General features: G+C 47.0%; 1 protein-coding gene across 1 annotated transcript in view; it reads right to left on the reverse strand.

Annotated features, from left to right (window-relative positions):
- LOC128721876 (tyrosine-protein phosphatase 99A) overlaps nucleotides 1-21,284 on the reverse strand; it is a 28,647-nt gene extending 7,363 nt beyond the window's left edge. Inside the window, exons 1-7 of the mRNA XM_053815676.1 lie at nucleotides 21,188-21,284; nucleotides 13,538-13,704; nucleotides 11,847-11,973; nucleotides 11,452-11,575; nucleotides 9,124-9,305; nucleotides 7,292-7,479; nucleotides 4,908-5,022 (exon numbers count right to left, since the gene is read on the reverse strand). Coding sequence (XP_053671651.1) covers nucleotides 4,908-5,022; nucleotides 7,292-7,479; nucleotides 9,124-9,305; nucleotides 11,452-11,575; nucleotides 11,847-11,973; nucleotides 13,538-13,704; nucleotides 21,188-21,284 — 1,000 coding nt within the window. The remainder of the gene's footprint in view (nucleotides 1-4,907; nucleotides 5,023-7,291; nucleotides 7,480-9,123; nucleotides 9,306-11,451; nucleotides 11,576-11,846; nucleotides 11,974-13,537; nucleotides 13,705-21,187) is intronic.
- Nucleotides 21,285-21,766: the final 482 nt, after the last annotated feature.

The following is a 21,766-nucleotide window of genomic DNA, read 5'->3' on the forward strand; positions in this document are numbered from 1 at the left end:
CGATTTCAGCGCTTTGTGGCCTGCACTTTGTTTTCTCTCCTGTCAAAAGACGTCGGAGAAAGCGATGAGAGAGAAAAATATCAAACCCCGTTTGCGTGCGACACAGGCGCAAACGGTCGTCAACAGCGCGAGTTTACAGCAGCGTGCCCAATACTTCACCACTGCCGGCGCTACAGTAGCGACCAAACGTGCAGCGCACCAATTTTATTCACAGCCTAAGGCTCAATTACACGGAAATCCTAGGGGTAAGCCAGAAAGGATCTTGAAGGATCCGAAAACAACAAATAATTTGCGATATAAATATCCGATGGAAATTAAAATATTCAATAGATCTAGTTATTGAAAAACAAATTTGTTATTTTTTTCTTACCATAAAAATGCAACTATTTTTTATGTTGAAGCGGAAATGCTTATTGTAGGATCTCACCCGTTATACTTTTTGCTACATAGTGGAAGCATAATGCACCAGTTTCTATAATGTACGTGTTGTACCTCGGAGAAAGATCAAGTATATCATGTTTAAAACGATAGAATTTCCAAGAACTCCATTTGCATCCTTGAGCTTAATTCCCCATCTTGTCCTGCACTAATTGTGGATGCAATTGAGGTCAGATAAAAAAAGAAGGTCCTGCGGTAATCAAACCCAAATACAGAATTATAATAATTAAACAAGAGTTTTGATGAAAGCTATCCTGCCCAATGCTTGGTTGCACGGACACTATTCTCATTCGTGCTAGATGTGCCAATTTGATAATTCTTCTCCTTTCACGATCTTTGCGCCATCGGCTCCAGCATACGGCATTCACCGTGTGTTTCCGAATCCAGGCGAAACGGGATGCTGGGTAATGAAAATTTGAAGAGAAAAAAGTTTTCCAACAGAGCTTTCCGAACCGCAAGAAAAGCGCGTTCGGTCGGTAAAGTGCAAAGTTCTATTATTACTGTTTTTTTTCCGGCAATGGAAAATGAGCGCCCCGAGGGTATGGCTTCCGTTTGGGTCGCTAGCTGCCGCCTGCTTCATCAGCACCCTAGCAAAAGGGTGTCTGGTGTCGAGATTTTCGAGGGCACTTTTCGCACCGATTGCAATGCTGCCCGGAACCATTCTCGATAATCCTATTAGGTGGCCTCGTAGTGCGAAAGTGGAATCGATACTCTCTTTAATGGGTGAGCAGCGAGTCTTACGCTTTTTTTTTTCGCAGAATGCTGTTGTTGGCGCAAACCAGAACCGTTGCGAATGCGATCCAGAAGTGGTCTACGAGAGCCTGCCTGTTAGTGGCGTTTTAAAGCCCTGCCGAGAAAATTATCACCTTTCGCTCGCCATTCGAACAACCGGTCTAAAGACAGACGCAGCCAGTCACGCCTTGGATGCCATTTTGTCCGTAGAACACTCGTGGACGAAGAAGAGTTGCAAATCCACATGAATCAATATCCGTTGAGAAGTGGTGTGTAATAGCAAGCAACGGAGAAAATAAAATGCACTCCGGTTCACGAGGGCGTACAATCTGTAAATTAATTTTCTTATTGCCGTAGATATCCACCCACCAGATGGTCCAAAAAAAAAGCGCCTCCTAGCGTCACGGTGACGGAACGGTTAAAAGTTAGTACGTAAAAACACCATTCCCAGGGCGGCCAATGTACGGTTTGACGCTCGAGAGCGCAGAAAATGCTGAAAATGGTGCATCGTTCCGGGGATCCGAACAAAGGAAGAAAAAACACAACCCCTTTTCCGTCGTTAGCGGAAAGATGGAGACGTCGCAATCATAGCTGGAATGGAAAACAAAGCTCATTATATGGATGTCATTTTTTCCCACCCACTTCAAACCGGCGAATGGCGCACAAAGCGTACACATAAGAAGCGGATGTTTACGCCTCCCCTGGGGTGAAAGATGGGAAGGTGGATCGTTCCGTGAGGAGGAGTATCGAGTGGTGGGTCCTTCTTAATCTAGCGCGTCTGGTTTTCATCTTGCATGGTGCAGTAGTTGCACCTGGTGAAAGAAGGAGAGAATCTGTACCTTTTTTCGCTGTTTCGGTCGCTCGCAATGACAAACCGGGCTCGTTGGGCCGGTTCCCAGCAGAGTTGCCGGAATACGAGACCAACCGGCGTGCGCGAGGCAACAACACACAAATGAAGGAGGAATCCCATCAGAGTCGTTGGCGAAGCAGGCGACATCACTGGGAAGCATCTTCCAACTCAACGTCGCCCGGGAACCACTTCACGATGAGTACTACCCATCGTTTTCTGCCCATCCTGGCACTGGCATGCATTCGCCTTTTTCGCCCTAGTCACGCGTTTCCCACCGGGAGATGTACTTTGCTAATGATGAACCATTTATTCCGACCCCACCATTCCCGACGGATGCCGTCGCCCGAAAAAGGCGCCCGGTGCGAATGTCCTTTGTCTTCACCGCTCCGACATATGCACAAGGACAACGCTAGTGACGCTGACAGCAGCATATCCACATTTGCTCTTCTCCGTTCGCATCCTTTTACTCGTTGCACCTCATCCAGCAGGGAACGAACTAGGGCCTGGGGAATTTCCTCCGAGGCTGGCGCCCGCTTTACACGTCGCCGGATTAATGCCGTGCGGAAGATTTCTCTTTCAAGTTTTACTGGCCCCATCCACCGGGAACCTCATTTTACGGAGTGCAGCACCATCGGTGGGTACTGTCCCGTGGGTAAAGGATTGCGCGATGGCCGTCGGTGCGAACTCGCGCACTTGTCGGGCATCCGCGAGAAGTGGTTTTGCGTGAGAAAAAAAAATCGCACCCAGAGCGCGATGATTATGCTTCGTGGCGGCAAAAATTGCATAACAAATGCGTTGCATAAGCGAGCGGATCCATGGTGTGCTCGTTGTTAAGTGTAATACCGCTGAGTTCGAATGCACCGTGGCTGGTATGGACGATGTCGGGCCAGCTCATGCCCCCATGCCGAGCTTTTTTTTTATCTCTTTTTCGATTTTCCCATGCCCGGCTTTCGCCCCGGCCCGTGTTCGGGTGGAAAATTAAAAGCAATTTCCAGCATGTCGCAGTGACATCGCAGGAAGAATCGCACCGTCCACAGGAATGCCGCCGAAATCGAACGCCGAGGTATTTTTTTGAATACACCGGTAACGTTCTATCATACCCTACCGTGATCCGTGGATTCTCGAGCGCGGCCACTCGAACCGGACCAGCTGGAAAACGGGCGCGAAACAATAACGAAACAAAAATGCTATCACGAAAAAAGGCGAGCACCCACGGAATCAAACGCCCGGGGCCAAAGGTAAGATAGGGTGCATTTGTTTTTTGTTTTGTTTCATTTTGGTGCTTCGCTGCGCTTCGTTATTGCACTCTTGTTACAATCCAGGCGTTCCCGATATAGTGCGACCTGTGCGTTCCGAATTGTATGATCTCATAAAATTGTAAATTCCATGTACCGTGAACATTCGACGATACGGCAAAAATCCACCATAAGACCCTGATGCAAACCGGGAGGACGCGTTACGTGAACGGTTCTGCCATTTCTTATTGACACATTCCCGATGGAATCTTTCCCAGCCTGAAAACGCACCAGAGACGGCGCGGCTTGTTTTTGTGCCATCATCGGAAAATGCATCCCCTCTGGGAGAACGCCGAACACCGGCTCCATTTAGGGCTGTTGCGAGCAAACAGGACACCCTGTTACCCGCAAAAAGGACATACCTGTGCATGCACGCTGCGGCGTACGTCGTATGGAAATTAATACGAGCGAAAACATCCACCGCTAACTATCGTGTGCCGCACTCGCCATCGGTAGAAATTTTGCTGCGCATGAATTTGCACACCGAATTATTGGCATGGTTTGTTTTTGTTTTCCTTCTGCCGTGTTTGGGTGAAAATAAAATTTTTGCTAATCCCAATGCTATGGTAGCGGAATTTTATTTAATTGCCACGCGAGAAGCGAGGCGCAAAATGAGGCAAAATATTTTCCTTTCCCGCTTCTCACTGTACGCCCCCTGAGCCGGCTGGGTTACGCGGCCAATAAAATGCCGCTGAATGCCGTGCGTTGGGGGGCCGTTTTTTCCCGCTTCCCTGGTCCGTAAAACGTGCCCTCGAACCTATTGCGAACCGTAGTTAATCCTTCGGGATGGCACTGCACAGTCCGTTTCACATGTGCGCGGTGATGGTACGTATGTATTATTATTTTTTTTCTATTAACAATATTTAGAACTAGCAACTTGACACTAATCGCCGTTATTAATGTGTCGGCAGCTTTCGTCGTTCATAATCGCCCACTTTCCATTCGCCCAGGAAGCGTGAAGTCTGAACCAATAATGTCTACAGTTGCACGTTTGTTAAGCTCAATAAATGTGATTAAAAGATTAGAACTCTGCTGATATCAACAAATCAAGAGCCGATTTAACTGGATTAAATCTAGCATAATCGTCTTTCAGCACTCTCAGCTGAAGCTTCACATTTTCCATTGCTAAATTGTTTGCATTAACAGGCCAGAAGGCCAATTGGCTTGTTAAATATAGTGTTCATATCTATACTCCATGTGAAGTCCCCTGTTGTGCTGCAAACGGTTCAAGTTCCTTTTTGAAATTTAAGAAAAATAAAATAGCTTTGAAATTACGCTCTTAAACACACAATTATGTCTCACAGAGACATTCTATTTACGTAATTCACCGCATACATGCTAGCTAATAGAACCTCTATTTTTCGATTTCACGTTCAACCCATGCCATTGGCCCTATATTAGCCGCACCGAAAGTGCAACCGAGCCTAACATCCCACAGCATTTCCAGCTCTTGTCTGCACCCCGAAAGGGCTCGTAATTCATCAGAATGTGCGGTCATCCAAACGGGCGACGAAGCCCTGCACACGAAGGAACGGAATCATTGTTCAGAGAAGAGAAAAAAAAATGCGATGGGCAAACCCGTTTTCACTTACCTCCTTCATCTGTCATAACCAGAACGGTCGTCGGTGGTCCTAATCCTTCCGGGTTGAACACTTGTATCGAGACCAGATACTGCGTGTACGTTTCGAGGTTATGAATTTCGTAGTTCTGTAACGGTGTCGGAAAAAGGAAAAAATCAAGCGGCGCCAGTAAGCGACAGATAATGAGTGAGACAGAATGCGAGAGCGCAAGCGAGAGGAAACATTACTGCCAAACCAGCCCACGACGGTAATGGCGGCACAACGCGAAGCCACGGCTCCCACGGAAAAAGTTACCCTTTTCTCCAACCCTATTTACGTAGACCGCCGAGCCGTGGGCTTTCGGTGAAAAGGGTTTAGGCGTTTCTAATCTCCCACAACCGGACCGTCGGATGTGAAGGCGAATGGCGGCCAATCCTGCCACAGCGCGTCGGTTTGGCTCGTTGGCGACTCCTTGCAAAGCGACCGCAATAGACAGAGCTGCAGTTACAGACCGGTCCAAATGTTCGCCATTAAATTAGTGGTAATTATGATTTTGCATCGCGCTCCCTCTACCCTAGCAACGTGGGCACTTATCGAGCTGGTGAACCGAAAGAACCGGACCCGTGTTGTATGCCTCCCGAAACACGACTTTCCACTCGCACGGCGGAAGCTATTAAACCGTAAACCATACGGACGGCCATGCTCGCAGAAGGGGACGCTCTGTGTCCTCCATAAAATGCTGGCAGGATCCACCGGTGCTCGTGGTGAATGTGCCTGTGGCGGGCTTCATCTGCGCTCCGAGGCTATGCAAGAACCATCCCCGATGGGGAACTGCGAAGGAACTTATCACCGACCATGCAGCACCAAGCAGCACAGACAGGGTGGCGCATAACCCCATCGCACAGGGTGGTGCAGAGCGCTTTTACGTGTGTAAACAGAATTATTATGCATTGTTTGCTGATGAATGCATTCGTTGCGCTAAAGCACAGCGGAGATCGTGTCCCGGTGAGCTCGTCGACTTGGTAGCCATCGACTTTGGTGCAAATGCTGACGCCGAAAGCTTACTTCCCACGCCGAGCTGCTAACTCTTGGGAAAACCTCAATCGAGACTTTCCGACAACTGCAGCAAATTCTGGCGAACGGAAAAAAGCACACAGAGAGGTTGCATTGGAGGTAGAAAAAGCAAGTCAACCATGAGCGACAAACAATGAGTGATCGCAAATCACGCCGGGGAGTAAAGTTTAATTGCATTCCTCGAACACCGTGTCGATGTTGAGGTCGAGTCGAGGGACCTTCGCAACGCAGTGCGACTATGGTTGTTTGTTTGCTCCGTTCACCAACGTGACAGCAAAGAAAAATGTGTGTTTTTTTTTATGTAAAGTCGTCGGAAAATATGATTTTCCAAAGAATTTGATGTTATATTACCAGATGGGGAAGAGTTTACTGGTGATGAATGTTTTCTTTGCGATCTGAACTTGCTTGGAAAGGGTTGAAATTTATTAAATTTACCTCCACAGGCTAGCTGCAGTTCAGTTGATCAGCCCTATTTGCTCACCTAACATCGTGACCCATCGTAGGTTTTATGATTAGCTGCTCATAATCATCGCATTCACTTAGCAACTACAAAATTGAACTAGTAGGCCGTTCATACCGACAATACATTTTCCCTTTATGTCGACTCACACATTCAAGAGTTCCCCGTTTGTAAACCGCGTTGTAGCTGCCTGTGCACGAGCGGTCTTAATGTCATTTAAACTTTTTACATGCTATTCTGCACGTGAAAACGTGCTAAAATATATGGGTTGAGATAAATCTTTATTAAAATTGACAAAAAATGGGCGCTTCCGGTGGGGCTGTTCGGAAGCGTACCGCGACTGCAAATGTATTAGCCGAACTAAAAACATTAGCTTTTTTGTGCCAGCCCAAAGGCTGGCTGACACGTGCGAGGGCAATTCCTTACACTTATGTCATGGGCAGGAGAAGCGACGATAATTTCTATTAGAAATTAACTTTTTTCCCTTGCCTCAGCCCATTTCGGCTACGTTCGCTCTGCCGCTTCATGATGACGGGAAAAGAGCGTGGAAAACTTTCTTCATCCAGCGAGCCACCAGCAGTGGAGTCGAGGGGTTTGTAAATTGGATAATTTACTGAACTCGGTACCGGCGAAGTGAGCTGCATCCCCGTGAGTGCATGGACCGTGTGCATCCACGGGTCGGACCAGCTGGCGTGCGCGAGCGCGTGTAACACGCCGGCCATGTTGCGCCGTACGGTCCCCGAGAGTCCTTCCGCTAAAGCTCACCCCCTAGAATGGTCGATTTTGCTTCGCCACCTCCGACGACCCGGTGCCGGACTGCGAACCAGTGGTCCGGCTGGCGCCAGCAGTGTCGGACGAGCAAATCGAATTTCATCCACCTCACCTCGACGGTCCTATCGCGAATGTAGATCTCCTGGACGTCGTCCGTGTGGTGGTCCCGGGGCCGGTACGTTATCCGATAGCCGAGAAACTCGCCGAGAATCGATTCCGGTGGTGGTGCCTTCCAGGAGATGTACACGGAGGTGGCGGAAGTGTTGTGTGCGATTGTTGTTACCGGTTTGCCCGTCGGTGCTGAAAAGAACGAATGCAAAAAGGCGAACGTAAGTGAAGGTTGCAAAAAATGTAAAAAAAAGCACACTCTCAGATCGATACAGGATGCGTCCGGCAGGGGGCTGCTAAAATGAAAAATGAAACAGCTGAAGTACGTGCACCCGAGTTCAGGCAGGTCGGTTGGTAATAGTATTAGGTAAGTTTGATCATTAAGACAGATCCCCCAGTAGACTCTCGCTGGCATGGCGTGCTTCCGCTTCCGCCGAGACGCCGCGGTTTGAGCTCCACTGTTGCGACCGCAAACGCGCTGTGGTGAGCTTTGGGCAGGGAAAATTATCCTGAAATACCATCAGGCTGGTGTATATTTTTTTTTGTCGAGTGATTTTAAACGTGCTTAACAGTAATTAAATTTAATTAAAAGCTCTTACGAACGTTCGGAGCCGCTTCGGAGAGTTCGTTTCGCGTTTCCCCACCTAAACTGTTGATGTTAAGGTGGAGCTTTCTTGGAGCGAGAATTTCTTTTCAAAAATAAAAAAGAGCATCGATGGAAGTGAACTATTCACGTTGATCCATACTGTTCATGATGTTCTAAGAAACAAGATTCTTGGTATAGTTTAGCTATGGACGATGGATTTTTGTGAAACAGTCTAAATCCTTCTTTCATGACAAAATGAACATTATGCCTTGAATGATCGATTGACGTGTACTGTTAAGCAGATCGCTAAACTGATACACTGTTGCTCACAAAGTTTTGAGTTTCCTTTTCGAGCATCGTACTCGTACGTCAGCAAGGGTAGGATTTAATTTTACTACCGTTGCAATTTCATAATCGGTTTTAGAAGCCCGCACCTATTGCCAACTCGAACAGGCCTCCCAGGAATCACACTGTCCATACCGAGAAAACACCATCCATCGTGCTGCTCTAGTCGCCTGCCCAGCTCGTCCAAATGAGAAGCCAGCAAATGAACCATTTTCTAATTTTAATAAAATGAGCTTAAACCTTGGTTGGCTCGTGGCCTTTTTTTCTATCTTCCAGTCCACGAAGCCACCCTACTGACCTGTGCCCTGGCAGAATGACGCAAACCGCGCATCCTGTTCGTCCGATACGGGCACGTTAATTGATTTTCATGCTTCGTCGATTTACCAGGCCATGGACACAGCCCCAAAGTCACGCTAACAATCCGTCCACCCTCCGTCCTGGCGGCCTGGGTTGGTGGGCTTTTCACTTTCACTTCTGCTGTGGCGTAAATTCCCGTCGCCCGGCGCACCGACACCATCGGTGGACACATCCAGAACGCAACGGTGGCCCCGGGAAGATGGAAAATAAAATGTCTAAATAGAACTGGGGATCGCTTGCTTCTCCAAACCCGCCATTTCGCCTGGGGAGGCCCGTGCGCAGGTATTCAATGTATTTAAATTTATTCAACAATTACGAGCGACCCGGGCGGTCCTTCGAGGCCGCGAACATTTGACGTTTCCATCGTGGGCGGAATTTGTCGCGTAGACCCAACTTTGGTGGCCTACGGGCATTCCAGGCGCGCTAGGGTCAATTTTAATTGTGCGCCTCTCCACGCGGGAGGTTGCAAATTTGAGCGGCTTAATTGGATGGCCGCGCCACGCGGGAGAGTTATGGTAGGTGTCACGCGAGCTTAGGGACGCACTTACCTTCACGCAGCGTTACGAAGTAGTACGACTCCTTCGACGGTTGACTGTCTCCGAGCGTGTTGACGGCCACGATTCGAAAGCTGTACACGGTGAACGGTTGCAGTCCTGTCACCTGGTGCGCGGATTGGCTGCTGTTGGTGTGTATTGGTGACTCCGACGTCCAATTGCCATTTTCGCCGATCCTGCGTGACCGAGGGTGGTCGAGAAAAGAGAAAAAGAAGGTACGGGAAATGTGTGAGAATGCGCGTATGGATCTCGTTTTGATAGGAAATGGTCCAATGATAAGCCTCATAGCTAGCAGAAGTACTAAGTGGGAAGAGATTGCTGATAAGGGGCAATTATTCTCATTTGAATAAATAATAGGTCTGTATTGCATAGTTAACATAGATTTTCATGTTTTCAAATGTTCAGTGTATCTTTTCGTGTACTCTTACAAGCATATAAGCAGTATCATACCATGTATAGTTGTTTCGACAGTATTCGTTAAAAGATCTAAGCGTCGAGGTACGTTCACAAGTCGGTCTGTTTTTCCCCACTCTAAGTAAGAGTTCTATAAAGTTTCCAATTCCCACCACGCGTCAATTTAGAACAAAAAAAGGTAAACGCATCCGGAAAGGCGTATCTTTTGCGCGGGAAAGTATCAGCTCGTTACACGAACGAGGCGGTTTTTCCATCAGCGATCATCCGATTACGCATCGCATATCTGCTCGGGGTGTGGTAAAAGTCATAAATTTGATCACATCGGAGCACTTAAGACACGGTTGAAGAAGAAACGGGAGCTTGTTGAAATAGGGAAGGAAAAACCTCCGTTCTACGTCCCGATGCAAAGGACATGCCCTCCCGGTGGGTTTAATTTTCTCAATTCTCCGCCCAACGCGCTTTGATCCGGTCCCACTCGAGTGTGCGAACGTTTTCGCGAAACCGCAGCTCCCAAGCAACGCCACGCCAACCGGATGGTATCGAATAAAACAAAACGAAAATCAAAACGCAAAGAAATGCCTTCCGCACACCGGCGGGCGTAGGCAAACATACGTCAAACGGACATACGTGGCTGCGGGACCAAAAATATCAAAAGCCCATCTTGCCGAAGTATTATGCGAAGATTAAAAATTTCTTCAACCCTCACCGAAACTTCTCGCTTGCTCTCGCACTCGGTCGACAGCCCGTTTACCCGGTAGCACTTTTGCGCTTGCGGTTACGCAGATACTCCACTGCACAATTTTACCGGGGGTTTTCAACCCCGTCAGCCACGCTGGCACCATAACTTTCGTTACGCCACCGCGCGGAAGTGTATTTTGGGCCCGGTTGGGATATGTTTCATAATCCCGCTTTTGAGAGAGTGCGGAGGGGACATGTGTCTTCCCATGGGGACGGATGCGTGCGTCCGTGTGGGTGGTTAAGGGGATCATATTTCGGAAATTTTGTTTGCCTTTTCTATCGCAAGAAAGGTGGAAAATAATAACAAAAGATTCCGGCAAAGTTTGCCCCGGGACACGGGCTTGGACCGGCAGTTTCGCTCGTCGTTAGCATGTTGTGAACAGTTGCTGGTTTCATTTTTTTTTTCATTGTTGTGCCCACACGTCCCGCAGACAAATTCTTTTGCTTTTCTTTTGACGAATTCTTCCTGAATCCACGAGCACCCTAAGTTGTTCTTAGAAAGTGATTTTCCAAGAGATCTTCCTTAAATGTAAACACGCGCATGGGCTGTTTCGATTAGAAAGAATAGCCATCCCAGTCAGTGTGTAATACGCTTAACGTTTCATGTGAATTGTAATTATTCATTGTGGTAAAGGAATTGTTTGGTTTCATACTGATACTGGGATAAACGTTGAATTTAATGCAAACCAATTCGCCGGCTCAAACCTGGCGTTCATTTACGAGCAAATTACTCGTAGCGTCTCGGTTGCGTATCGATCCTGCCAGGATGCGGATAAGTTTAAATTCATCTGCCGTCTCTCCCCACAACTGTTTGCCGTCGGTTATTGATCGGAACAGGAACCGGCATCGAATCGCTCGCCCAAACCACACTGCCTAAATCAATACTGTGCAAAATTTATAGCTCCTTAAGGCCTCCCTACCCTATAGTAGAGTAGTAGCCTGTGGAATCAATTTATCTTACACTTAACTCGCTGTTTGCCCAGATATTCGCTCCCCGAGATTTGATGGAGAAAGGAAAAGCACACCCTAGAAAAGGGAGGGAATTCGGTTGTAAAATAAATATTCCTACCGCTCTCGTAAGTCTTTGGTCCGGGTTTCGACGAACCCACTCCGTGGCGGGCTAAATCTAAGCGTAATATCGGCGTGATGGCTTCCCACGGCGCTGCTTACCTTGTTTCGATGATGAAATTTGTAACCGGTGCATTTCGGGGGTCTTGCGAGTGCGCCCAGGATAGATTGACCGAACGTGACGTGAAGCTTACGACCAGCGGACGTCCGGGCGGGTCCGGTACATCTGTAACGGGATTGTACACCAACGCACACATACACACGCGTTGGTAAATAAAAAAAAAGAACGTCAAGAAAATGAGTGCCAACCGAATGCGGGTCGCTAGCTCGGATCGTTAGCTACGTCCCGTAACTAGCAGTCACCGAAAATGATACATTTTCTTGCCAGCTCGAGCAGCGGCGGAACATTCATTGGAGTTTTCACCACCCGTTTGCACGTCGACCACAAGCACCTTTGGCTTGGTGCGGCCGGAAGCGGGAATGGACTAGGTGCTCACCTTGTACCAGCAAGTCGACAATGGCTTCCGGGCTGTGGCGATTGTTCAGTTGGCAGCTGTACTCGGCCGTGTCAGACGCGGCGGTGGGACTGAGGTGCAGGCTAAAATTATCAGGTAGCAATGTGAACTGAAACGAGCAAGGGTAATGACAAAGACGTCGTTGTAGTAATTAGTGTAGTGCGGCCGGAATTCCCACGCCGGATGAAAAAGGCCAGTACCCTTGGCTGGCACGTGGGGAAAAAACAGAGCGAGAAAAGGACACGCGTGGTGCGCGGGCTTTTTGTGCCCTAGATGGAAACCTCGGGACGGGTCGAAATGTGTCGATAAAGCTGATGATAATTACACCCCCAACATCATCATTACATTCGCCACACACTAAGTGAGAACCTTTGTTCCGGACGGCACATTGACGCGAGCCGAGCGAAATGTGAAGCTAAATGAGTTACATCATTACTTCACCGAATCGTGATGAAGAAGCAAACGAATGTATCTTTTTATGCGGTCACTCTGTCTGCGCTTTCGTACTGAAAGGGCAATGAGGTTGCCTTTGATTGGAGTGAACCAGGGGGAAGGATTACTGGCAAACAGACACCGACTTACTGGCACAGGGTCACCGCTTCTATGAGAAAAATGGAGCAGAAAGAAGGCTTTGTGCATCAATAGCTACGCTCTACGGCACGCTCTAAGCTTTCCGCTAAGAAAATGGAAACGATGGGACTAGCAGCTATTATTAGGATATTTGGGCGATGAGTGACGGGGTGGTATAATTAATACCACGTAAAACATGGACTGCATAAACGTCTTTTCATCATGATTACGCGAATCCTACGTGGTTCTCCCAAAATATAATTTATACCAGCGAGCTTTCTACCCGTGCTAGTGAGGATTCTATGTTCACGTACTACTTTCCCGCCATTTCTTGAAAGCCTCAGTCAGACGTGTTGTGTTGCGTAATTATGATGACGAAGTGGTGAATGCAAATCGTAATACGCAGGTGAACAATACCGTGGTCACTTTTGTTTTTCGAGAACTTTCCTTTTCAAAAGTTTAAATGATGTTGATGGAAGTGGCAGGTGCATAATGGAGGCGCCTGGTGCTTGATGGAGACGCTTGGTCCGTGATGGAGGCGCCTGGTGCTTCATAACCGATTTACACCACGCATTTGCACTCGACGTTATGCTGCAATTACATTGTTGTACACGTATTTTTGCATGGATTTTATGAAGCAGACAGCGTAGAAAAATAGTTTGTATAAAGTATATACAAAACTGTGAACAGAAAGTATATTTTCTAGTTATGTATTTTACTAATTATGCAACATGACAACCTTAAATTAGCATATGCCGTTTCCAAAATACCATGATTTCTTATACATTAAAATGTGAGCATTTTTTTATAAACAGACGTCGTTCACCACACTCATATTTGCTGCGGAAATTGATGACTAACTCCACAGCCCTGCTAATATTTTGCAGCCACAACTTCACGTAGAAGCGGTTTATCGTTTTCAATAAAGTATCGTTGTCCCGACCGTCATCTTATCGCCATTAGTAGATTAAGGAGATGATCCAAATCATTCACTGCCGTTCTCACTGCCTCGCCAAAGGCCTCAGGGTACCGCCCATAACGCTTGTATTATTGGGCACTTTCCGGCGTAATAATAAACACAATAAACAGTATCGCACACTTACCCGCTGATTGCTGACCAAAGCCAAACCGTTGACGTACTCAGCGATGGTGTGGGCCGTCCGCCAAACTAGCGTTTCCACCAGCGAGCGCTCGTTAACGCCCGGGCAGTCGAGGGTAACGTTTTTCCCGGCCACTGCCACGTACTTCACCACGGGAATGTTTTCAATATCTGCAACGATAAGGGACACGAACAGTGGAGAGTCAGCGGAGAGTTATGCACTGTTTGCTCGCATGGCGAAGGCAAAATAACACGCGCAAGGCCCCGGATACAGATTGAGAAATGGAGACTCCGTTGAGGGGTAAAAGCGGTGGAAAATGATGATGTCCATTACAGACCGCGCATGGCCGTCGGGCAGTTTGGAGTGCGAGAGGCGAGAACGGTTGTGTATAGGTGAGTGTTTTTTTTTGTCATTTAACTTATCACCTTCCTTCTTTCGAGCGATGATTAATGTCCGCGCGGGTCGAATGTGTTGCACTTGACCTGTGATGCTTTCTCTTTTTCCATGTTTTCATGACATCAAACATGCGTAAATTTAAAGTCACACCGCTTCGCTGAACATTATTTTGTAGCAGCTGATCTGCGCATCACGTGGTTTGTGCATACACAAGTCCAGTAGCACGCCAGTACATGCCAAATTTTTGGCGAGCCAAACTGATTGAGCTAGATTTATGGATCGAGAATAATGCATTTTAAACGCTATAGCCAGGTGTCGGATAAATGGCTTCAAATTAAAAGCAAATCATGCTGCGCGCGTGAATCGGTAAAACAATTTGTCGCCACTTGGGAAGCTTAAATTGATTCGAACGAGCAGTTAGGATTGAATAAGTTTATAACCACGCTATTCTGGCGGCCCATCAACGATTCGACTCCTGGTAACACGTGTCTATAATTACACCTATCAGCACACACTCACAGTCAAACGCAAGTGGGGATGTTCCATGCGGAGTCACGCCCCGCCATCATCGTGCAGTCCAATACGCATCGTAAGCATCGAAGCGCAATATGTTCTGTTCGAATCGATTAAAAAGGACACTCCGATGGGAGGTTCGGGCGTCGCGAGGGATCGTGTTGCGTGAGGACAGAAGTGATGTTTGTGAACAATATGGTCCACCCGCATCCGCGACCATCCAACACAACCCGGTTTTCTCCATCGTGAAACTATTATCGGCGAAAATGTCCACATCCACTACCGCCACTCCACCATATGTGGCTGGCAGAGTCCGTCTTGTTGGTAGCTTTCTTTTCCTGCGTTTTTGTTTCCCAAACCGAACCTGACCGAACTTTCGAGGCACATTGTAAATATGTTGCCCCAAATCGATCCCATCCATCCCTCGGCTAGAAAGCCCGCCGTTCGATGTTATTAGTTTGTTGGATACTTCGTCCTCATCCTGACTCTCCGGCGTAGTTGTCTTTGTGCCCGGGGAAGTTTTTGTCCGTGTGCTTGAAGCTGACCATGGCGGGTACAAATCTGACCCACTTGAATGTTAAAGGAAAAAATGTACGCTCACACATACACATCCAGGTCACTAGACCGGAAAAACATGGTAAAATTCCATAGTATAGAAAGTTTTTTTTCTATTTGAAATCTCCGTTCCAGTAGTTAAAAACAACGAAAGAAATTTCACTACGTTATCCTAAATGATTGAGGGTTTTTGGAATTGATTGGAATAGTTTATTAGAATAACGCGGAGAGTGAAGACTCTTGGAATATGACATTCGTATCATGTATCACTTTTATTATACCTAGAACACGTACCTGACACCAAGATAGTCAACACAACAAATGACACCGTTTTCAGGAACAATATTTTGACGATTCTACATATAATGAGGCAAAAGGCAATGGATAATCACACTCACAAACACCTTTATGGTGAGTCACAACTATTTGATAATAACCGTAAAGCATAACACATTACCGTGGGAAATATTATTCAAATTATTGCTCTCTATCCTCTAATTTAGAATAGAATGCATGTGTATAAATATTTACGAAAATATTCAGAATTTTAAAAGCCATACGGTTTTACATGGTGTAACTTTTGCTGTAAACAATGTAACCGTTACAAACATAGACGCGCTGTGGAAATATTTATCCTACATGAATGCATAAATCAGTTGCACATAAAATCACGCTCAAAAGGCCAAGCACATCTTGTTTATTTTTTATTTGCATTCATAATTCATTCCACCAGTAACGTTATCTATTGATTGAACATAAATTCTGTTTCAAAGTAGCCATACATTCACGATACAAACCATGCGTTTCAGTGATTTTGAAACACATTGAAACATTGTCAATACATTGCACATGCAAAAGTTGCTATCAATTAAAATGATATTTTTGACGCACATTCCATTCTAACGAAGATTCAATGACATTTGTGAAAAATGTCTGTCCAACGCGAATTTTCTTGGTTCATTGTGCCATTCACTCAACTACACTGAAATGCATGTAGTTTTTCAGACTATTCGAAACATCCAAAAACGTTCAGTTTTTATGCTTTTACACGTAACCGTGAAAATGGTCAGCAAAGAGATCCAACACACATTGCATCAGTCACAACAATCCACAGCATGTTCTGCTCCCTCGAGGGTGTGCGTGGGTGTGACAGTTTGCAAACACCTTTTTCACGATGAATTTTAATGGACCTTTGCTGCTTCATTTTTGTTTGGTTTGTGCCACAAGTTCCCCTTCAAGTGGGTACCATCGCAAAACGTAGCCGGCGATTCGTTTCACGTATTTCATCCACGTAACCAATCACACGATAAACGTTGCCACCGCTATTCGCGAGATTGCCCCAAACCACTCGGTATCCTCCATCTATCTTCCCAAGGATGGAGAAAAGAAGAAGAAAAACACAGCTAAATCCCTACACTAAATCAGCGCCGACATGCAGCGAAAGTTTGGCTACACTCGCTCGCTGCGATTAGGAAGTGGATCAAATAATTGTTTGATAAAACCGGTCCAAGCGCCCGGGGAGCGCTGTGGCCGGTGGAAGTGGATAAGTTTCTGGATGAGCTGCCACAACAAGCACACCCACACCCACACCCACACATACGCACGCATCCCGCAGCAGTGCTTGACGCGAATGCTTAGTCATCCGAAAACAGCTTTCCTTTTTTACGCCTGCCCACAGCTGACTTCACCAGCGCCTGAAGTGGAGAGGTTTCGTTTAACCGGTTGATTGAGTTGCTCGCAAAACTTGTTTGAAGTGAAACTTATCTTTTCCGATCTGCCCTTTCCTGTTTGGCCCGGCCGGTTTCACCGACGAGCGCGCCTTTGTTCTGGCAGGAGATACGCGAACGATTTGCAAGGATGCGAACGCAGATTCAGCGCCCCGATCGAACGGAGAACCCGCGACCCAAGGACGACACTCGCGAGAGGCAACCGAGAGAATCTGATTTCTTTCGGGAAAACTTTCTCCACCCGCTCGAGGCACCAGCTCGAAGCAGCATCTCGTGGTTCAAGCTGCTTTTTTTTCGTTCACCGTCGCTACCTCGGTTGGTGCTGTGAACAGGAAGGCACATGCGTATCCTGACGTGCATCCCGTCCATCGTTCGCGCCAGCAGCAGAACCACCCTGCCCCATATAGAGTGTGTTTGGAAACGGCTTGGTGCACAGTGGCCGCGTGCTTCAGAAGTTGACGAACGAAAAACCTGTCGAATGCAGCATCTGCACAGGATCTCCGCATCGTGGTGGATGCAGGGTCTTGGGAAAAAAGCTAAACATGACACTTGCACACACACCCACAGTCACTCGAGGGCTACAAAGGAAGAAAGTGGGACCTTTCCGCACCTTGACGTCATTACGTTAGTCGTAGGCATCAATCGGTAGTAGGATTATAAACATTTTGTGCTAGCCCCTCACGAGACAGCCGTTGTGCCATTTGGCAGCCTCTTCTCGTCGTTCTCCGTGACTCGGGTTACGGCGTTTCCAAGGATGCCATTCACCCGTGGCAAATCGCTCCGTTCGCAGTATTAGTCTCAGGCGATAGCTGGCCACCGGCTCTGTCTTCCTTGTGCCAATGCGTTGAATCAAATTACCAGCGCGGAAGAATAGCAACACCCTGGGTCGGATGCGGAGTGGGCTATGGTTTAAGGATGATCTTGTTTGCCGAAGGACCTCTTGCAAAATTAATTGGATTATTAAGAAGGTGCAAACGAGAGTCCCCATTTCTGCAGCAAGAATGGGGCACGGGAAAAGGAAGGCTAGATTGGTGGAGAGAGGTCCTGCTCGATTCGTCAATTACGATCCGGTCCTCTATCAGCAGCCTTGATCGGTGTTGTTCTACAAGGAAAGCTTCACTTTCAGGAAACTTGCCCACAGACAGGCCCGTGAAGTGAACTCCTTTAATGGTAAATAACGAGGTAGCCATCGAACGAGAATATTGTTTAAAGATAAACGTCATTGGCTCCACACCGTTTACATTTGGGGATGGAAAATGGTAATAAAATGGAATCAAAGTTAATGACGTAATAATTTTCGAATGCTAACTGTGAATAGCTTGCTCTCCGTTGTAACCCATAGAACCTGTAAACCTAAGCGCAATTCGAGCATCGTTCATTGAAACAGGCTTAAAATATCCCCGGAAGAGATCCACTGGCGGCTTAACTCGAAAGTAGACAATAATGAGATGAAATCTCGGCCGCAAGCACTTGCAATTGCTTACCAAAACTCATTAGTGAAATTGCTAATGATTCATTTTCTAGAAAACCTTTGCTGTAGCTCTGTATTTTTTGAAATATATTTGGGGTTTTCTGGAATTAAATTTGTTCAATTTTTTCGACTGAAATCTAGCATATTGCATAAAAAATGGTACATGTTTTTGTATATTAATATTTAGAGAGAAAAAAATACCCTAGGCCAATTTACAAATATTTAAAGATCTTGACACATTCATAATGTATGGTGTTGGACAAAACTCCTATACATCAATAGAGAAAAGATCAATTTAAAGATTAGCCATTTAAGTAGTGTAGGAGAAAATATACAAATAAGCAAAACATTTGATTGAGGATAGTTTTCAAATGAATTTCCAACGATAATAAATGATTTTTGCACGTTTCTATGCATTTCTTTGCTGTATGCGCCAAATTCAAAAACAGTCATTATTTCCATACCTACACCTGGCCATGGTCAATGTAAAAAGCAACAAAATTGCACCTTACGTTTTAAGTAATATTTTTATTGCCTAATACATTGCCTGCAAACAAAAGGATTGTGAAACTCATAGACAAACATTTATTTTGCTGTCAAAAACACATAACCAAATCAATTTTCAAAACAAAATTGAACTCCCAGCAATGAAGCTCAATGGCCGTAGGTTCTAGGAAGCAAACCACACAGCCCTTTACCGTCTCAGTGACCCTTCAAATGAAACGATTCGCGGCAAGGCACGGTCCGCAACTCCGACCCGCAGAATAATTCCCCACGATTCGCGACGCGTCCGGAAATTGTGTACCATAATTCAACCAAATACTTCACCATTCATCCTAATTCAGTTGTGATTTGTTTGCCCAACATGGCTCCCCTAACGGGGAAGCCCGGTCAAAAAGGACACGCCACAGGGTGAAGGCGAGCAGGCCGCTTTTTTCCGGCTCGATTGCGCGCGGCAAACCTCAAAAACACGCTCCTTCGTTCTTCCCGAAATCAATCATTTGTAATGTATCGTCGAATAAATTGTCGAGGCACTTCACCATCCCGCCCGCAGATCCGAACGCCCGGTTTGAGGCCCCGTTTAAATGTCCGGAATAAACTTCCGGTCGCCTTTTCGAGCGCTCGCACCCACCCGAGCGTGGCGCAAGGTGGCACCGGTTTGTTGCTGGAGGGAAATTCGGGTTGAAGGTCTATTCGAGCTTACTCTTCGTTTTTATTTTGCCTCCCACACCAAGAGTGGCCCTAGCACTCCCACGTGTATCTGGTATCGTTTGCGCTTCGCTGCGTCGCGCCCGACCCGGTTCGCACCGGAACGTGGCTGGGTGCAGGCAAAAGGGTTTGCGAGATGTGTATTTAAATTGCTAATATTGACAAGGATGTATCGCTGCTCCCGCTGGGCTCCGAAAAGGGCGCTGTTGTCGTGCCAGACTCTACCGCTGCTCCACCGTCTGGTCTGGGGTACGGTATTCGATGATGTGTTTCATCTTTTGAGCAAACCCATTCTGCGTACGTTTCAGCAGTCCCTCGACGTTGCAAATGGCGAAAGAGAGAAAGAGCAGGAGTGAGAGCACAAGACAGGAAAGAAACCGAGAGGAACGCCTAAATGGGGTAAAGTTGGAAATTGATTCTGCTCTCCTGAATCCTCGCGAGTCAATCGATTATATTTGACTAATATTGAAATATTAAACCGATGGAAAGCAATCCTCGCCACCGCAACGTTGCTGGTGGTGTCGAATATTGGACATCGGAAGGATTAATGATGGAGGATAATATGGGTATTGCAATTCCGTCGTTAAGCCCAATTTATAACATATTGATGCACCGTTTCGTAAGCACTCGTGACGCATAAATAGACTGAAATCAGCATTTGTGCAAGTTACTGTTGCAAATACTACTATGGTCAGAATTACACACAGATGTTGATTTACAATTTGATGCATATCGCAAAGCAAATATTTTGTCATTAATTATTTAAAACTAATTATTTTTTACAAATAGAACGGAGCTCGCGAGAATGCTCATTACACGTGTATCGTTTGATGGGGGAGGAGAACATTGTTGGAGCTCATCGGCTGTTGCATTTTACAACCACTCGCGGTACATGATATAATACTTATGGCAGTGTACCTTTTACAAGGTTGGCAATAGCCATTGAAATAGTTTGCGCTGGCATATATTTGTAACACTACAGGAAGGATATCAAATTGTCTGCTGAAGTGAATCCTTTCCCGTCAACGGTCATAGATGAGGAAAGTTTTCTTTCAAAAACGAGGTTTAAAATGAGCCGCTCCAATTAGTGCATTCTCCATTCCAGTATCGCTTCTCGGGGCACCCGAATCGATAGTTCACGATCGATCGTCCCCATTAAGTCCTCTCGCGAACGTGGCTTGGATACCAGGATGTCACGCTCGGTCGACTGGCAGGAGGTTCACGGTAACCAGCGCTCCCGGCACTGCAGGAAGTCTGCTGCTCATCCGACACTTCGCTACGGCAACCTGCCGCACTGAAGGGGCGAAGGCGTAACGGTTACGCCAGTGCCGGAGCCTATGAGATCCGCATAACGCACGAGCTAACACGCTCCGGTGAAACGTCCGTCCGCCCCCGCTCAAAATGATGCACGTAATAACGTTAGATAGGTCCTTCAAAGTTACGGGAGAACGTTTAATAAAAATCCAATAAAGTCCCAACCCAGCAGAGCGCGCGGGTGGCTTCGCTGGCAGACACGGCGCATGGTTGGACGCTTCCCTGTAGCGTACTCTCGAATTCCCATTACACTCGCAGCGGATTGTAGTTTATCGCAGCAGGGATTTGGGGCCCGGTTTGATTGCTACCGGCACGCGCGGATTGCGCTTTAAGTTCCGCGTTCTGGCGCCTCTACGAAAGCCTAGCTCACTAGGCGACAAAGTACCAGCTCGCCTGAACAAGGACCTCTCTCTGCTGCCTGTCGAAGCCTGCAGGAGTTGGAGATTTTCGCGAATGGGCGATGCTTACCGAAAACCCTGCTCGTACCAGAACCGGTTATGAAGGATGCGGCCAAAATTAATCCACAGACGACGAATTTCCACTTCGCGGCGATGGAATACCTCATGGTTGCGGGCCGACTGACCGTGGTGCGTACGCGTCCGGCTGGTTTGCTGACATTCAGAGCAGAAAAAAAAACAAAGTAGCTACGAAAAGGAAACTACACCCGGCTCGTCTTGTTTCTGGTCTCCACTGGGGTTCGGTTCGTTGCCACTCGACGGGCAACCCGCGACATTAGCGGTAATGTGAGCAATATTTCATCCGCCACGCCACAAACCCCTTTTGATGAATATTTTCACTTCGTTGCGGGGGATAGGGTGAATTATTATGCTAATTTCGATCGCACTGATCCGCTGTTGACTCTCGCCCTCCGGTCGGCCGGTGCGTTTGACAGTGGGCGTATGTGAATGCGCCTGTGAAGCTGGCAAGAAAAGGCGGCCCTTCGACGCGGGCTTCGGAACGTTTCAGAAGCGCACTGGGGCACATTTTAAGTGGAGCCGCCTGGTGGTGCAATCAAACGAATTCGGCCCATTAGATTCGCTTCATCAT

This window comes from Anopheles nili, chromosome 2 (assembly GCF_943737925.1).
Source record: "Anopheles nili chromosome 2, idAnoNiliSN_F5_01, whole genome shotgun sequence".
Lineage (NCBI taxonomy): Eukaryota > Metazoa > Arthropoda > Insecta > Diptera > Culicidae > Anopheles > Anopheles nili.